General features: G+C 47.1%; 2 protein-coding genes across 2 annotated transcripts; both read right to left on the reverse strand.

The window, feature by feature from the left end:
• Positions 1-5633: 5633 nt before the first annotated feature.
• Positions 5634-8891, reverse strand: LOC124681464 (zinc finger CCCH domain-containing protein 3). The gene is made up of 5 exons (XM_047216378.1): positions 8663-8891; positions 8470-8552; positions 8149-8227; positions 6222-6317; positions 5634-5902 (listed from the first exon to the last, which is right to left on the reverse strand). Exons 1-5 carry the CDS (start codon positions 8796-8798, stop codon positions 5799-5801), a joined length of 498 nt encoding a protein of 165 aa, XP_047072334.1. The 5' UTR covers positions 8799-8891; the 3' UTR covers positions 5634-5798.
• Positions 8892-9249: 358 nt separating this feature from the next.
• On the reverse strand, positions 9250-13585 carry LOC124681462 (shaggy-related protein kinase alpha). Its single transcript, XM_047216377.1, has 13 exons — positions 13401-13585; positions 12315-12499; positions 12124-12216; positions 11818-11877; positions 11344-11616; positions 11083-11157; positions 10938-10994; positions 10723-10863; positions 10567-10617; positions 10380-10475; positions 10212-10295; positions 9985-10087; positions 9250-9891 (listed from the first exon to the last, which is right to left on the reverse strand). Exons 2-13 carry the CDS (start codon positions 12423-12425, stop codon positions 9809-9811), a joined length of 1227 nt encoding a protein of 408 aa, XP_047072333.1. The 5' UTR covers positions 12426-12499; positions 13401-13585; the 3' UTR covers positions 9250-9808.
• Positions 13586-16594: the final 3009 nt, after the last annotated feature.

The raw sequence follows: 16594 nt of genomic DNA on the forward strand, positions 1-16594 counted from the left end.
TTAAAACCTCTGTCGCGAAAACCCCAGTACCGAGAGCCACGATACGGAAAACCTTACTGAGACGCCGCCGCCGCCAATCCCATCTCGGGGGATTACGGAGATCGCCTCCGGCACCTGCCGGAGAGGGGAATCATCTCCCGGAGGACTCTTCACCGCCATGGTCGCCTCCGGAGTGATGAGTGAGTAGTTCACCCCTGGACTATGGGTCCATAGCGGTAGCTAGATGGTTGTCTTCTCCTCATGTGCTTCATTGTCGGATCTTGTGAGCTGCCTAACATGATCAAGATCATCTATCTGTAATTCTATATGTTGTTTTTGTCGGGATCCGATGGATAGAGAATACTATGTTATGTTGATTATCAATCTATTACCTATGTGTTGTTTATGATCTTGCATGCTCTCCGTTATTAGTAGAGGCTCTGGCCAAGTTTTTGCTCTTAACTCCAAGAGGGAGTATTTATGCTCGATAGTGGGTTCATGCCTCCATTAAATGCAGGACGGTGACGGAAAGTTCTAAGGTTGTGGATGTGTTGTTGCCACTAGGGATAAAACATTGATGCTATGTCCGAGGATGTAGTTATTGATTACATTACGCACCATACTTAATGCAATTGTCCGTTGTTTTGCAACTTAATACTTGGAAGGGGTTCGGATGATAACTCTGAAGGTGGACTTTTTAGGCATAGATGCATGCTTGGATAGCGGTCTATGTACTTTGTCGTAATGCCCAATTAAATCTCACAATATTCATCATATCATGTATGTGCATTGTTATGCTCTCTTTATTTGTCAATTGCCCGACTGTAATTTGTTCACCCAACATGCTATTTATCTTATGGGAGAGACACCTCTAGTGAGCTGTGGACCCCGGTCCATTCTTTACATCTGAAATATAAATCTGCTGTTATTGTTCTTTACTTGTTCTTTGCAAACAATCATCATCCACACTATACATCTAATCCTTTGTTACAGCAAGCCGGTGAGATTGACAACCTCACTTGTTTCGTTGGGAGCAAAGTACTTTGGTTGTGTTGTGCGGGTTCCACGTTGGCGCCGGAATCCCTGGTGTTGCGCCGTACTACATCTCGCCGCCATCAACCTTCAACGTGCTTCTTGGCTCCTCCTGGTTCGATAAACCTTGGTTTCTTTCTGAGGGAAAACTTGCCGCCGTACGCATCACACCTTCCTCTTGGGGTTCCCAACGGACGCGTGCTGTACGCGTATCATACCTCAAGGACTCGGCGCGAGCTTGGCTGAGAGGCTTGCCGCAGGGATCCATCAGATCCTGGGAAGATCTAGTCGATGCTTTCATCAAAAACTTCCAAGCCACATACAAAAGACCCGTTGGAATCGAAGAGTTTCGCCAATGTCACCAGAAGCTGAAGGAGCCGATGCGCTCATACAACGGACGCTTCATCAAACTATTGAACGCTGCCAAAGATGTCTCCATCGACAGGGCAATCGACGCTTTTAGCGATGGCATCCAAAGACAATCTTATATCGAAGAACTCGGTCGCAAGAAGCCGAAAAATATTACCAAATTGATGAAGATTGCCAATATCTGGGCCGATGGTGAGGACCACTTGCGGAAAACCACGCAGTGACGATGAAGAGGATGATCAGAAACACCCGAATGACTCCAGCAGCCGACGAGATCATCGCAAAAAGAGGAGAGATCGCGGGTACGAAACATTCAGCGATACTAACATCGTTGCAGTTGGTTATGCTGATCGACGCGACGACCGGCATGATGACCGGCGCAGTGAACGACGTGACGATCGTCGGGATAACAATCGTTGTTGATCTGGAGGCAATCGAAGTGGCTAGCGGGACCGCCCTCCGCGGGTACCCGATCTACCATTTGCAGAGCAACTGAATGCTCCTTGCTACATACACGCTTAAATCGACCCAAAAGACAATGTCAAGAAGTCGACTCACATGCTTAGGGATTGTCGGAAGTTCCTCAATCTTCAGAAGTTCTACAAGTCAATGAACCTTGATACGTCCAATTTGCATCACTATTTTATATCATAATTTACTGTTATTCATTGATATATTTCATATTTAGAGATGATACTTACGTTATTTCATCTATTTTTGCATGTTTGATGATTATTGGAGAATTGACTGCCAGAGTCAGAATTCTGCTGGAAAAAGGACCGTCAAGATACCATATTTCTGAAGAACACCAATTCCTAGAAAATACCCAGAAACTCCTATTTTGCCAGATGACGGAGAAAGCCAGAAGGGGAGCCTGAGGTGGGCCAGGAGGGGCCCACACCACCCCTAGGCGTAGGCCACCCCTGGCCGCTCCTAGGCATGGTGTGGTGACCCTGGCCCACCTCTGACATCGTCCCCTAGCGTATTTCATCCTCCCGAGAACCCTAAGACTGGGAGAGCGAACAGAGCAATATTCCGCCGCCGCTACGGGCCGGAAAACCACAGAGAGAGAAAAGCTCTCCGGCAGGCAGAAATCTGCTGGGGAAATTCCTTCCCGGAGGGGGGAAATCGTTGCCATCCTCACTGTCATCGAGATGGACTTCATCGGGATCATCATCATCATCGTCTCCACCACCAGCACCATCATCACCGCCATCTCCACTCCATCCCGCTGTAACATCTTGGGTTTGATAATTGTCTAGTTCATAGGGGAAACTTTCCCGGTGTTGGTTACTCCTTGTAGTTGATGCTATTGAGTGAAACCATTAAATTAAGGTTTATTTTCAGATTGTTATTCATCATTATATCACCTCTGATTATGATCCATAGATGTCTCGTGAGTAGTTTGTTTAGTTCTTGAGGACATGGGAGAAGTCATGTTGTTAGTAGTGGAACTATGTTGAGTAATATTTAATGGTTTGATATTTAAGTTATGGTGTTATTCTTCTAGTGGTGTCATGTGAACGTTGACTACATGATACTTCACCTTTATGGGCCTAGGGGATTGCATCGTGTATTTGGCTACTAATTGTGGGGTTGCGGGAGTGATAGAAACCCAAACCCCCGTTAGGAAACAGGCGCATGAGGGAGTGTAGGATCTCAAAGTTTAAGGATTGGTTAGATTTATCTTAATTACTTTTTTGTAGTTGCGGATGCTTGCAAGTGGTATAATCACAAGTATGCATTAGTCCAAGTTGGGGTAGTGCATTAGCATAGGTTCACCCACACAACACTTACCAAACCAATGAAGATTATTCAGCTGCGTGAAGCGAAAGCACTTGACGAAATTCCCGTGTGTCCTCAGGAACGTTTAGTCATCATAAGTACAACAACCGGCTTGTCCTTTGCTCTAAAAAGGATTGAGCCACTCGCTGCAATTATTATTACTGTCTTTTATTTACTCGTACTTTATTTATCTACAATACCAAATACCCCTGAAAACCTATTTGCTAGTGTTTACAGTGAATCCTTGATCGAAACTGCTCATCAACACCTTCTGCTCCTCGTTGGGTTCGATACTCTTATTTATCGAAAGTAGTACGATACATCCCCTATACTTGTGGGTCATCAAGTATAGTTTCTGGCTCCGTTGCCGGGAAGTGAAGCGCTATTGAAGAGTGGAATTGGTAAAGAAAACTTTTACTGTAAGTGCTATTTTTATTTTTGGCTGCTACTTTATTTCATTATGGAGAAGTCTTCCTTTGACTCCCTATTTGGGATTACTACTCGCACTGTTATGGTAGTAGATGAACCACCGCATGCTCAATTGAATCCTTTTAAAATACCTATAAAAATTGTTGAACGTGTTATGAATAACTGCTATTTAGGAGATGAAACTGTCCATCCGGGTGATCATTTACTCTTTATACATGTCCACGTCCTATAAACCGCTCAAAGTGGCGCGCTGCGACCATTCTGCCAGAAGGACTTACATGTGAGCATGGCATCGACACGGTTCTCCTCTTCTTCTCCCAAGTTTCTTCTTCTTCTCGAGAAACCTCTACTCAAACACATTGATCCGCTCGCTGAGCAGTGTATAGGTTTTGGTCTAGTTTACCCATAGTGCAGGCGAGAGACTCGATACGAGTGGGCCAGTTCTCTAGTGTGACCTGCCTCTAAATCTGTTGTGCAACTCCTACCGGCTAGTCGGGCCTAAAGCTGCACATCGTAGACGAAGTAGACAGGTAGTAAGCTAAGAAAAAGTGAATATATAAAATAAAATTAAAATGGTGAAAATAGGGAGAAGCTCTTTATTATTCTATCTGAATATGATCATGTATCGTGTTTCCTTTTTACATTTTCCTTAGCAATTTAAGCTTCATGTAAATTAACATTGCAGACATTTTTTGTATAATCGTTCTCACATGGAAAAGGAGGGGAGAGACTTGCATACGATCTATCTATTAGGTGAGATCATAGGATCAACTCACATAAAACATATTTTTATCATGCGAAAAAATCTGAAAATAATATACAACATACCTATGAATTGTATCTACAACTCCAAAAAAATTCAGCTCAAAATTTGCTCTACACTTGAAGAAACAAAAAAGACAAATCTAACTATGAATAGTGTCAGATCTGATTGAATAGTAGTTTACACTATTCACATCTAAATTTGTCTTTTTTGATTCTCTAAGCATATATTGAATTTGAAGCTGCAAATTTTTAGTCTTGCATATGTAACATAGTTGTGCGTTGTCATTTTTTTCCATAATATTTGAACATGTTTTGTCTCTTCAAAAAATTGTTCTCGTAGATCCTACCTAAAAGCTGATCCTACCCAAGTCTTCCCCGGAAAAGGAGATGCCACAGTTGGTACGACCAGAAGAGCATGATCAAGACGCACCCTTTTTCAGCTAATGGTAAACCAGTCCAATGAAACTGGTGAATAATTCGATTTGGTAACGACAGCACATGAACACGCCCAAAAAAAATTATATGCCAAAAAAATATCGGTTCACCTAAAAGCGCAACCAAAACGTTAGATGAACAAACACTTGAAACCGTGAAAAGAATTGGGCAATTGGGAATGCGTTTTCCACAATATCACTACCAACCACACTCCAATGGGCTCACCTACAACCTAACAAAACACCGCAACCCGGACCATAAGCTTTCTGTGATCGGACAAAAGAGGGAGTAAAATCCTTCCTCACGAAACAGATGTCTTGCAAGAAATGCAAATTCACCTGCAAGAAAAAGGAGCAGTTGAGTCGAGTGCTCACCTCACTATATGTAGCTACTGCTTGAACATTGTACCCACGTATCATCCCAAGCTTAACCAGCCCGCGTCGATCAGCAGATGGCTTCCCTCCTGCTCCTGCTGCAAGCCATCATTGGTGGCATCGACGAGGGGCTTCCCGGCGGGAGGGAGGTGCCAGAGGAAGTGAAGCAGCCCGAGCTGTTGTATCCAAGCCGACCAGTGGCGCACCGGGGATGCACGCTCGGCGATGACGATGTGGAAGAACGGTGGTTGGTTGCCTGCTTGCAGTGGCCTAGGACAAATCGCCAATCCGCTTGGATGCAGGCGATCTGATCTCATTCAATCGGCCAAGCAATTTTCAGAGAAATAACTGGAGTGTCTGTCAGCCTCGAATGAAGATGGCCAGCCTTGCTTTCCAATGTATTTCATGTCTACATTGCTTGAAACAAAGTTTTTTTTTTTTTTTCCTAGACAAACGTTGGTCAAATTCAATACAAAGGTTCAACATATCAGAACTATCTCAGTGTCAATAAAACTCTATTTGTATACACGAAGCAGCTGCTCGTTGCCAGTAGCATTTCTTCCACGCGTTAATATTCGTCGGTCAAATATACAACATCATCAATGGTTCACATTTCAGAGAGATAACAATTCAACCCCAATCCACAAAAGGAAGCAGAGGATAGCCACCTTCAGGGGGTGGTTCCAGCGATGGAGGTAAGTTGCCCCAGGAAGTGTGCCTCCCTAGTGGGTTCCCTGTGAATGTGAAGATATTGTAGAATTATACTCTCATGAAAGAGGTCAAGTATAATGAAACATTTATTAAGCTACCCTGGCAAGAGTTGCATTCCTAATAAGCATCAAATTTCATTATTTTCCGCAAAATCTCTCAAGGGTAGTTTCCATGAGTAGAGGAAGGTGACGACAGATTGTTGATTAAACCAAATTACTCAAGTCAGTTAATGTTTAGCCATCATTATTCATCCAGAGGCACCAACAGACAGACCTGATTGCAATTGCCTCCAAACATATAATTGGAGTATTATATATGGCAAGAGTCTCATGCAACAATCACCTGAGAAAGAATTTCCTTCCACTCCTTGGTATCCAACAAAACTGGGTTGAGTTCCAAGAAAATTAGGCTGCTGCACCATTGCTCCGGGCACGGGACCTGAATAATAGAAGGAAATTCAAAACATGAAGGCCAATCCAAGTACTAAATTCATGTAAAGTTAAGAATCTCTTTAGTGTCGTGGTATCGTCACGGCATATGCCATAGGGTGGCTAATGAGAGTGGTTCCTACTATGGTCTTACGGCGGTATCCGGATGCGGGTATGGGCACGAGCGATACGGCGACGTACCCAGGTTCGAGGCCCTCCTGTGGAGGTAACACCTCTACTCCTGCTATGAGTGTATAAGCAATATCACAGTACAATGGTGCTCCTTGAGCTGTATCCGGCTGCTCCTGGGAGGCTAAGGTAGACGAAGGTCTCTCTCTCAGGGCAGCGCTAAGACTAGAATGAGTGAGAGGATCGATCGTCCCCCTGCACGAGAGGGGTGGCACAGCTTATATAGACGCTGGCAATATACAAAGAAGTCCCTATGACCTAGTGGCCGGCTGGCCGGCTTCGGCTTCGGCTCCTTCCCGAGGCGCCGGTGTCAGGAGCCGTTGAGGCGTTGAGGCCCTGTCTTGTCTCCTACCGAAGTCAGCAGTATGGAGAGGAAGTGTCCCTGTCGCCATCGATGGCCTGTAGCCGTACGGCGCGGCATGTGCCATGATGGCGTGTCCGGCGGAGGCACTGTTGCTCTACAGTGCCCCGTACTTTACGGAGGATGAGATCATCGTGGACTTTAGCAGCCGGATCACCTTTCCAGTTCCTTCTCCTGCAAGGCTCACCAGCTCGGAGCCGGTCAGGGGAGAGACACATCAAGCCGGATATGACAAGTTGAAGCCGGCCCAGCCATAGCGCAGACGGCCATGGCCAGACCGACGTGGACTTTGAACCAGCCGGCTCCCAAGGCAGCCGGCCACGGCTCCAGCCGGCTGCTCCTCAGCCGGCCTTTGCCGCGGGCCAGCCGGCCTTGAGCCAGCTGTTCTCAGTCTTTTGCCCTACCCGGGGTCTTCCCCCCGACATTTAGAGTGTTGAAATAAATTTCCACGAAATGCAACTAACAATTCGAGCATAACTCACATGATACCCCATTTACACTCCATGAGAGAGTTAATAGAAGTCGGTATACAAATACACCCCAACACTTTTATGGCATGCAGCCATTTGTGCTGTGGTAAAAGTATGTGAATGAAGTACTGCTCGAGCCTTACAAAAGTGTACCAAGCAAAATGAAGTGTAGACAATGCCCACCAAAAAAACTAAAGTTGACTCACTTAAATCCAGTTTAGGACTGCGAAGCAAGTTTAATCTTAACGAAACATACCACAACAGTTAATAGAAGTCTACAAAACACATCCCAATAGTTTTATGGGCACACAGGCATTTGTTCCATGGTAAATAAAGAAAGAAGTACTGCTTTAATCTTACGAACCAAACTAAATTCTAGACAATTATCGACCAGATGACCAAAAATTGAATCACTTAAGTCAAGTTCAGCATTGCGAACCAAGTTAATGGGCAAGCACCTCATGGACACTCCATGGGAAAACTGCCTCTCATGCGACACTCCGTGGGAAAATGAATAACAGTCTACAAATACACATCAACAACTTTATTGGTATGCAGCTGCTGCTTCCGTTGTAAAAGTCCGTGAAGAAAAAGGTAACGCATGAATCTTAAGGAAGTGTAGCACCCAACCTGAAGTCTAGACGATTATCCACCGAACAACATAAGATTGACTCGCTTAGGTCATGTTTAGCTTTACGAAGCAAGATTTTAGGCTGTGAGTTGCATCCTACATACAGGCCATACACCTTGTAAACGTCATATGTCTAATACATTCACCTGGAACCCCTAGTGCCAGAATAGCACATGTAAAGCAAACTCACCAGATGGAGCTAATGCAGGGTTAACAGCATGTGGCTTCGGATGGAAGTACCTGCATCCATCCCCAAACTTGCATGTTCCCTGTAACATAATCAAGAAGCTAACTGAAGAAGCATGCACTGAGTAACTGGAGTATCGACAACGGAACGGCGATTGCTTGAAAATGTTGCACAAAATTAGGGAGAAAATCCGCAAAACACTGCACAATGTACAACTGGCCTAAAATTCATCTTTTGGAACAACCAGATGTGATTCAAGATTCATTAGCTAAACTAGTACTCAACACAAGGCGGTAGGAATTAAAAAGCGGTAAAGAAACGTGCCGTGCGGAGGAAGTGATTGCAGACGCCCTGGCCGAGGATCGGATCTTCGTGCTGGAGGATGGGGAATGCGCCGCCTTGGGACTCTGCCGAAGAAGATGGGTTAGGTTTAGGTTTAAGAGGAGCCGAAGGTGTTCGAGGGAATGCGTGAGAGGCACGGGCATGTATTAGGAGGAGGAGGAGGAGGGCGCGTAACCTTGGCGGCGGACGGTGTCGTACCAGAGGGCGCGGGCGCGGTGGTGCTGGGAGCCCTGGAGGTGGCGCCTGCGGGCGGCGGCGGTGTCCTGGAACTGCTTGTCGCAGTAGTCGCAGTAGTACTTGCCCAGCGGCATCTCCTTCGTCGTTCCTCCTTTCTCCCCTGCTCGGATGCTTCTCTGCTCTCCTGCTGCTCTAGAGGCTGCCTAGAGATATACCCTTCTTCGGGTGCAACTTCAGGCACGTTTGCAACCAGGAATTTCACAAAAAAAAGTTGCGAAAGGCCAGAGCTATCTCTCCATCTTTCTTTGCTATAAATCGTCGATCCAAAACTCTCGCAAAAACCTCCTCATGCAATCAGGTTATGTAGGTTATGATGCTCCTACAAAATTCTGAAACCATTTGGATATAGATCGTGCACTTGGGCATAGTTCGTTCTTTGTTCATTGAGAAAACTGCCGTTGCTATTTCGAACTTATTTGTGGTATTAGATTTTACACAAATCTACAAACCTGCTATTTCGACAAAAACAATGAAACTTCATACAGTAGATATCAACAATTCGTTGTTCAGCATAACAGACACATGTGAAAAGCAAACCGTACAGTATAAGCCTGAAAGAAATGAGTTGCATATTTTACAAATTCATACACCAGATATCAACTATTCGTTGTTCAGCATAACAGACACATGTGAAAAGCAAATCGTCTCACATTGCAAACGACTCACATGATCCAACAAGTACACAGGACCATTGTAGCAACAGGTAACTTATAACAATCTAAATAGAAGAAGATCCAGGTAGCAGAGTCTGACGATCAAGAAAAGAGGAACTAGGAAAATCAAAGAGGATCCACATATGGATCAACTACCATAAATACATTCATACTGCTATAGAACATATTACAGATCGGCTACGGTGGCAATCTTAATTCTCAGGCGAGGGTTAGTAGGGAGAGAGAGGGGGTGAACGGGTTACATTGTCAAGTTTGCATCGCAGCATACTACTCAGCTACACAAGTCAACGGTGGAGTGGCCATACAAGAATGGAACATCACATCTTCAACAACCATCAGTTCATCACGCTCGCTGCCCAGGGGAAATGCGCACTTGTCAATGGAATTCCGACGAGTCATGGAGCAAGCTCTCACAATCCTGCATGGGAGCACTGCTTTCTTGCATGCTCTGGGATCAATTTTGCCACTATGTCGGTTGGGATTCCTTTCAGTTCTGAAGAGGAAAATATAAAAGGGAGTAAGATAAGGTGCTGACCTAATAATCCCATAGATAACAAGTGTGCAAGCAGAACAAGAGTTAACTTACCATTGGGCTTGAAGTTAAAAAGAGGAGGCAGAAATCGGCCATTTGGAAGGCGTGTATTAGCGTCCCGAAGCTCATCAAAGAAGGGGTGAACAAGTGCCTCCACCTGGATAATAAGTCAATAAAGATCTTAGTAAAATGCTTTAGTTCACAATATTATTGCACGAATAATTCATCATAGTATGCCATGTTCTTCAACCATGCAATGTGCATCATTATAATATACTTACAGCTGTGCATCTTAGGTTAGGTGAGTATTGGAGGAGCCGAGAGACAAGATCAACAGCTTCGGGTGGCATCCTTTTATGGAACACCTAAAGATTTGCATATGAGTTAGTAATTATACTGATAAGGACCAACTCCTAACTGTAAATAAATAGTAGTAGATAGGTTTGCACCTTGTGCCATGGGTGTGCCTTAATCTGTGGGAATTTGAACTCTGTATAATTTGGGTTCATGCACTTAATCTCTTCCCTTGTAGGGGTACCAAGGACCTGCAACAAATGGTCAATTCAAGGTGATAAGAATTCATGCCTAGAGTATCAAAAGGATAATAAATTGCTAAGCACTGTAAGTGGCAACTACCTTGATGATTTCCACTAGTTGGTCCACACCACTTTCACCGGGAAATAAAGGCTGTCCAATTGAATGACCATGTAAGCCAAGATAAACTCAAAAGTATATAATGCTGAGACTTGAAGGGCTGCCATCAAGCTGCACAAAGAAAAGCACGCTGCTTACCTGCCCCAACATAAGCTCAGCAAGAACACACCCAGCAGACCAAATGTCAATGGCTGTAGTGTACTCAGTAGCACCAAATATAAGCTCTGGAGCCCTATAGTATCGGGAACAAATGTATGATATGTTTGGTTCTCCCTTGACCTACAAATTAGAAAGATAACATTAGCTATTGAGCTGAAATAAGAAATGTGTTTGCTTGCGTAACTTATTCTTACCAGAACTTTCGCACTCCCAAAGTCACACAGCTTAAGCTGGTGTGTATGTGGGTTTACCTGTAGTTAATGTTCAGAAAAGTCAATATACATATAAGGACATGTGATTGGTTTTTCATGCTAGAAGATGAGTAATTTTTCAGCATACCAGAAGATTTTGTGGCTTGATATCTCTGTGGCAAACTCCAATGCTGCCATGAATGTAAGCCAGTGCCCTACATATCTGCCAAAAACAACAAATAACGGATTAATTCATGACAGACAAAATCAACTACATTTGGAGCTAGCCAAGGCTGTTTTTTTAAAGCAGCTCGGTTTTTTTGTGCAACTGAACATGCTAGAAAGTACCAGACACCTAAGCATATTGCATTAAGGAAAACTATCCAGGCAGAGCATAAGGAAATAGTACCTGGTATGTATACAGCTTCACGTAGATAAGTGGCATGCGCTGGTTCATCTTGTTGTAATGCTTGACAACACGATGAACAGTCTCAGGCACATACTCCAGCACCAAGTTTAGATACAGTTCATCCTTCTCAGTTGTAGAAAAGAAGCAATGCTTGAGCGCTACAACATTTGGGTGGTCAAGAAGGCGCATGGTCTGCAGCTCACGGTTCTTGTAGCGCTTATCCTGAAGAACCTTCTTTATAGCAACAGTTTCACCTGTCTCCAAACATTTGGCCTGCAAAAAGGTCGTATTAGACACATTTTTCAAGTATTCACACAAGTATATAGGTAGTCACAGGGAAAAAAACATTATGGTCATATAGAATATTCCCAAATTATGAAGAGTTGGCTTAAAGACTGAAAAAACAAACAAAGGGAAAGAAGGGAGTTGGCTGCCTAACAAAACACAAGTCAGCCTGAAGTTGTTGCAACTAACCTGGAAGACAATCCCAAATGAACCTTGACCAACAATACGCTCAGCCATGTAGCTCACGGTCTGCAGTACATCCAAGAACAGCATATATTATTATAATGAAATTAATAAGACACGCAAGGTGTCAATCACAATAATAAACTAATAAAAAAGCTAGCATTGGAAGAGATTAGCAACAATGCAGGCGTTGTGCACATTTGGCACGCCAGAATCATGTAGTTGGCTTCTAATGATATATGCAGAGTCGCAGACAAACACACAAGAACAAAAGGATGGAAATCGTAATCAAGTGTGGCATCCAGCAGTCACCTGTTTGGGTTGGCCATTTTTGCCACCAGTAGTTGTGACAATTATGTGACCGGTCTCTGTTCCCTTGCCGTTAATAATAGTGGCTTCCACTTCCTGCACATGTGATTCAGGCGAATATATTAGGGTTATGTCACAGCAGATTGAAGTAGAGTACTACTAGACCCGTTGGAGTGAAAGATTTATGTGACCACCTTATCATCCCTTATCTTGAGCTCGTTCATCTGATCCGGTAGCTTCTCAGCACCCATGCTGGTGCCGCTGCTGCTCTTGTTCCCCGACGGAGCTACGCCTACCGAAGCCATCTCTTGCGGAAGCTAAGAGAAGCAGATTCAGCTGCGCATGAAATCGCAGAAGCAGCGGATCTTTGGGTTTGTATCTGCGAGTTCAATGGAGAACATCAGCCAAATGGTTGGGGTAAATAACAGAATTCAGGATCTAACACAGAAAACGCAAAAGGGAAGTGCCAATTCGCAGTGGTGAAAGACTGAATGTGCCTAACTAGCTTATCTAATTAGAGCAACGAAACGTTTGTTTGGCATAGCAATGAGGGCAGCGACCAAGTTGTTGCGAGGGGAAGCAGGATTTCGTCTTTAGAAATTGATGATGAAGTGCCTAACTATGGAGTTAGAAAGAAAGAAGACGGCACCCAAGTTGTGGCCTTAAGCAGACGAAAAGTAAGAAATCTATCACCTAGTGGGAGCACCTCCTGTCTTGTGCTGGACATGTTTCATCCATTGATGCAAGAAGCAGCATCTGTTGATAAACAATCAAAAAGGGCAATAGGTCTGGGTACTAGAGTAGGATTTGACGGCATAAATGATCTATACTACTACTACTGCTACTTGGCAGCAATAAATAGTAGAAACAATTTTGTGCTACTACTATAGTAGCCTATGAATGCTCCTCGCGGACTAAACACCGAGGCAAATCCAGAGGAGCTGCCGCCGAATCTCTCTCCTAAGACAGACGAGCCTGGTGAAGAACATCCGGCGAACGCCTCGGACAAGCCTGGCAAGTCAAATCGGGGAGAAGGCCGGGCTGAAAGAAATCCTGCAGGGGCCGCAAAAAACGATCTCGTTTGTCGCCAGGAATAGCGTAGATCCTCGGGTATAATAACCGAGAGATGGTCAGAGTCGCCATCGCAAGGCGCTGCGCGGACCAAAGCACGGACGGAGAAGGCGTCTTGGTAAAAAAAAAAAAAAAAAAGGAAGACGCGGAGGAAGAAGAAGCTAAGAGAAGAAGGAAATCCAAATCGGAGAAGGGGGGCAGATGCGTACCTCGTCCTGATCCTCCACCACCACGGACAGAGATCCCGGCAGAGTTCCCTCTCGCTCTTCTTCCCCGGCGCCGGCGCCGGCAGCTGCTGCTTCCCCCTTTCCTCTCCTCTCCTCTCCTCTCCTCCTCCTCCTCTAGCTGCTCCCTTTTGGTTGTCGGGACGCAAGGCAAGGCAGTGGTACTAGTACTAGTACTACACCAGCGTGCCAAGGCCGAAATGAAATGAAATGAAATGATTTGTGCCTGCCTGCTGCTGAGGCAGGCCAGTCAAAGCAACCCAGCACCAGCACCACAAAAAACGCGCTGCCCCCTTCCCCACGCACCTTCACCCGCCGACATGTGGGCCACGGCCCCACCTGTCCGTGTGAGTGGGCTGGTCCGCGTGGCGTGTGGAGGCTCGGGATGGACGGATCTACTAGAGTAGTAGTATTGGGGTTTGTTTGGCTGGGCACGCCTTTTGACCGGTCAAATCCGCCGGGCCCGCACCCCTGGACTGGACTGGACTGCATCGCCGCTACTGCTCACCCGCTTTACCATCTACGCTCGCTGCCACGTGGACCCGACCCCGCATGGCCCCACACGGCAGCGGGCGGACGCGACGCGTGACGGGTGGCGTGTGCGTCCAGGTTCGTTCGTTTGTTTGTTTGTTTGTTTTTCCCTCTCGACTCGATGCGTACTACGCATTTCTTTTCACCGCATCATTCATTCATTCAGAGGACCCAAAGATTCGACTAGTAGGTAGGTTTAGTTGTGCTTGGAAAAGACCGGGCTGCCCCTACTCGGTTAGATAGAGATCTGGCTCGGGTTTTTTTGGTTTTCAACTGGAGGTGGTGAAGCCTCGGTGAAGGGTAAGGGGCTAAGGCCCTGTTTGTTTGGGCTGGAGCTTGAGCTTATACTGCTTTTGGATCCCTAGAAGCACAAATACAGACAAACACCTAACTTTTGGATCCAGGCTTCTACAAGCGCTTATTCATTTCGCACTACAAGCCCGCAAGCACCTCCGAAGGAACTTCCCGCAGCTTCCAGCAGCTGCTAAACCCTCCCGCTAACTCATGCCACCAGATATCTATGTATTTACGGACAAAATGCCACCACGTATATATAAGCAAGCCCCTTCACAAAAATCCCCCAAATCCCACCCCGTACTCGACTCCACAGCCTCCCGCTAGGGTTCGTGCCGCGCCGCCGGCCTCTCCCGCCCCCGCCTCTGCTTCCGCGCCGCCGGTGTCTCCCGCCGTGCCGCCGGCCTCTGCTGCCGCGCCGTCGGCCTCTCCCGCCGCGCCTCTGCTGCCGCGCCGTCGGCGTCTCCCGCCGCGCCGCCGGCCTCTGCTGCCGCGCTGTCGACGTCTCCCGCCGCGCCGCCGGCGTCTCCCGCCGCGCCGCTCGTTCACCTCCAGCCGTCGGCGCCACGGCGACGCGCGCCCCCAGACGAATCTACGCCGGCCGCCACTCACAGCTCGTCCGCCTTCTCCACGTCGCCGGCGTCTCCCGCCGTACCCCATGCCTCTCCCGCCGCACCCCTGCAGGCCTCTCCCGCCTCGCCGCTCGTCCGCCTCCACCCGCCGGCGCCACGGCGACGCGCGCCCCCAGACGAATCCTCCACGCCGGCCGCCGCTCACATCTCGTCCGCCTCCTCCACGTCGCCGGCCGCTGCTCTGATTTAGGATTGCATAAATTGTGTGCATAATGTATATATTCTATACAAGATAGGAAGAAAATTAGCGAGGAAGAAAATGTGGTTAATGATGATGTACCAAGATAGGAAGAAGAATTAGCTGTTTATGCTATATGCTATATGTTGTTGTTTGCTGTTTTGTAGATAAGCACTAGTGAGAGTGACACTGGAAGTGATGATGATCGGAGATGTATAGCTAGTTTGGTTACATGCATGTGATTCGCAAAAATATTGCGGATGGTTTGATCAAAAGTCTATTATGAAAAATCTAATGTATTTATCATGGTCTAATTTATTTATTATAATATTCTATTACCATGTAGAAAGTAATGCTTAACAAAGTGATAAGCGTATTATTATAATCAGCGTAATTCATCGAAATACTTGTACATCATCTTCAGCATATAAGGGTATTTTAGACAATCACCACCAGCTGCATGTCCACCAGCCGTCCTAGAAGCAGGATGCCAAACAACATTTTTACATTTCACCAGCTGTCCAGCTCCAGTACGCTTCTCAGATCCTACTAGCTCAAGCTGCTTCTCATTCAGCTGCACCCCAAACAAACAGGCACTAAGGGCATCTCCAACCACGCGCGGATACCCGGATAGCGGTCCGCGTCCGTGTCCGTGTGTCCGTTTGGGTCGCACGCTGCGTTCAACGCATGAACGCAGCGCATATTTGAATAAAAATAAAAAAGAAATTTAAAATGTATATTTAAACGATAGTAGTATTTGATTAAGCATATGCCCTATTTTGGCAAATAACTAACAAAAGAAGCCCTCTATATGGGTTTTAAAATTTAAAAGAAATTAAAAAAAAACCCTAAGCTAGGGTTTGGTTGACGACGCGGTGGCCGCCGGTGCGCCGCCTAGTCCCTGTGGGCGTCGTCGGCGTCGGCGTCGGTGTCGACGACGTCTCCGAGCGGCGAGGCACTATTGTGGCTCGACCGCGCCGGGGACTTCAGTCACGAAGACCACAGGGCCTCCTCCCAGGCGGAATGGAGGTCCGGAGCCGCCCGAGGAAGCAACGCCGCGGCAGCACGGAGCTGCGCCTCCCTCTCCTGCCAGGCGAGGCGCCTGGCCTTCTGGCGCCGCTCCTCCTCCGCGCGGCGCCTCGCCTCCTGCCGCATCTGCTCCTCGCGCCGCTCCTCCTCTGCGCGGTGTCTGGCCTCCTGCCGCCGCGCCCCTTCCTCCTCCTGCCGTCGCGCCGCGCGGGCCTGGGCGAACAACTCCCAGGCCTCGGCGTCCTCCACCGCCTGCCGGGCCACCTCCTCCATCGCGGAGGTGCGAATGGCCGCTTGGAGTTGCGGCCATTTCGCTTCCTCCTCCGCCGCCGAGATGAGCAGCGCGGCGTGGAGGTCGGGGGTCCTCCTCCGAGGACTCCGGCTTGGGCTGGAGCAGCAGCGGCGCCAGTTGCACCAATGCCGCGCCGCCGCGGGCGGCCTCTCCGATGTGGAGGCCGTCGCGGTTTCCTTCGACCCGCAGCGCCGGCGGAGGACGGCGGCTGACGTGGGCATTA

This window comes from Lolium rigidum, unplaced genomic scaffold, assembly GCF_022539505.1.
Source record: "Lolium rigidum isolate FL_2022 unplaced genomic scaffold, APGP_CSIRO_Lrig_0.1 contig_43170_1, whole genome shotgun sequence".
Taxonomy (NCBI): domain Eukaryota; kingdom Viridiplantae; phylum Streptophyta; class Magnoliopsida; order Poales; family Poaceae; genus Lolium; species Lolium rigidum.

Bases quoted from the DNA above. Each gene is read 5' to 3' on its own strand.
- LOC124681464 (XM_047216378.1), bottom strand. From the start codon at position 8,798: ATGCCGCTGGGCAAGTACTACTGCGACTACTGCGACAAGCAGTTCCAG. The intron at 8,228-8,469 runs GCACGTTTCTTT...ATTATGTTACAG, and splicing joins GCAATCACTTCCTCCGCACG to GGAACATGCAAGTTTGGGGA. The intron at 5,903-6,221 runs GTGATTGTTGCA...TCACATTCACAG, and splicing joins GGAAGGAAATTCTTTCTCAG to GGAACCCACTAGGGAGGCAC.
- LOC124681462 (XM_047216377.1), bottom strand. From the start codon at position 12,425: ATGGCTTCGGTAGGCGTAGCTCCGTCGGGGAACAAGAGCAGCAGCGGC. The intron at 11,617-11,817 runs GTTAGTTGCAAC...ACCTTTTTGCAG, and splicing joins CATTTGGGATTGTCTTCCAG to GCCAAATGTTTGGAGACAGG. The intron at 11,158-11,343 runs GTACTATTTCCT...TGTTTTTGGCAG, and splicing joins TGAAGCTGTATACATACCAG to ATATGTAGGGCACTGGCTTA.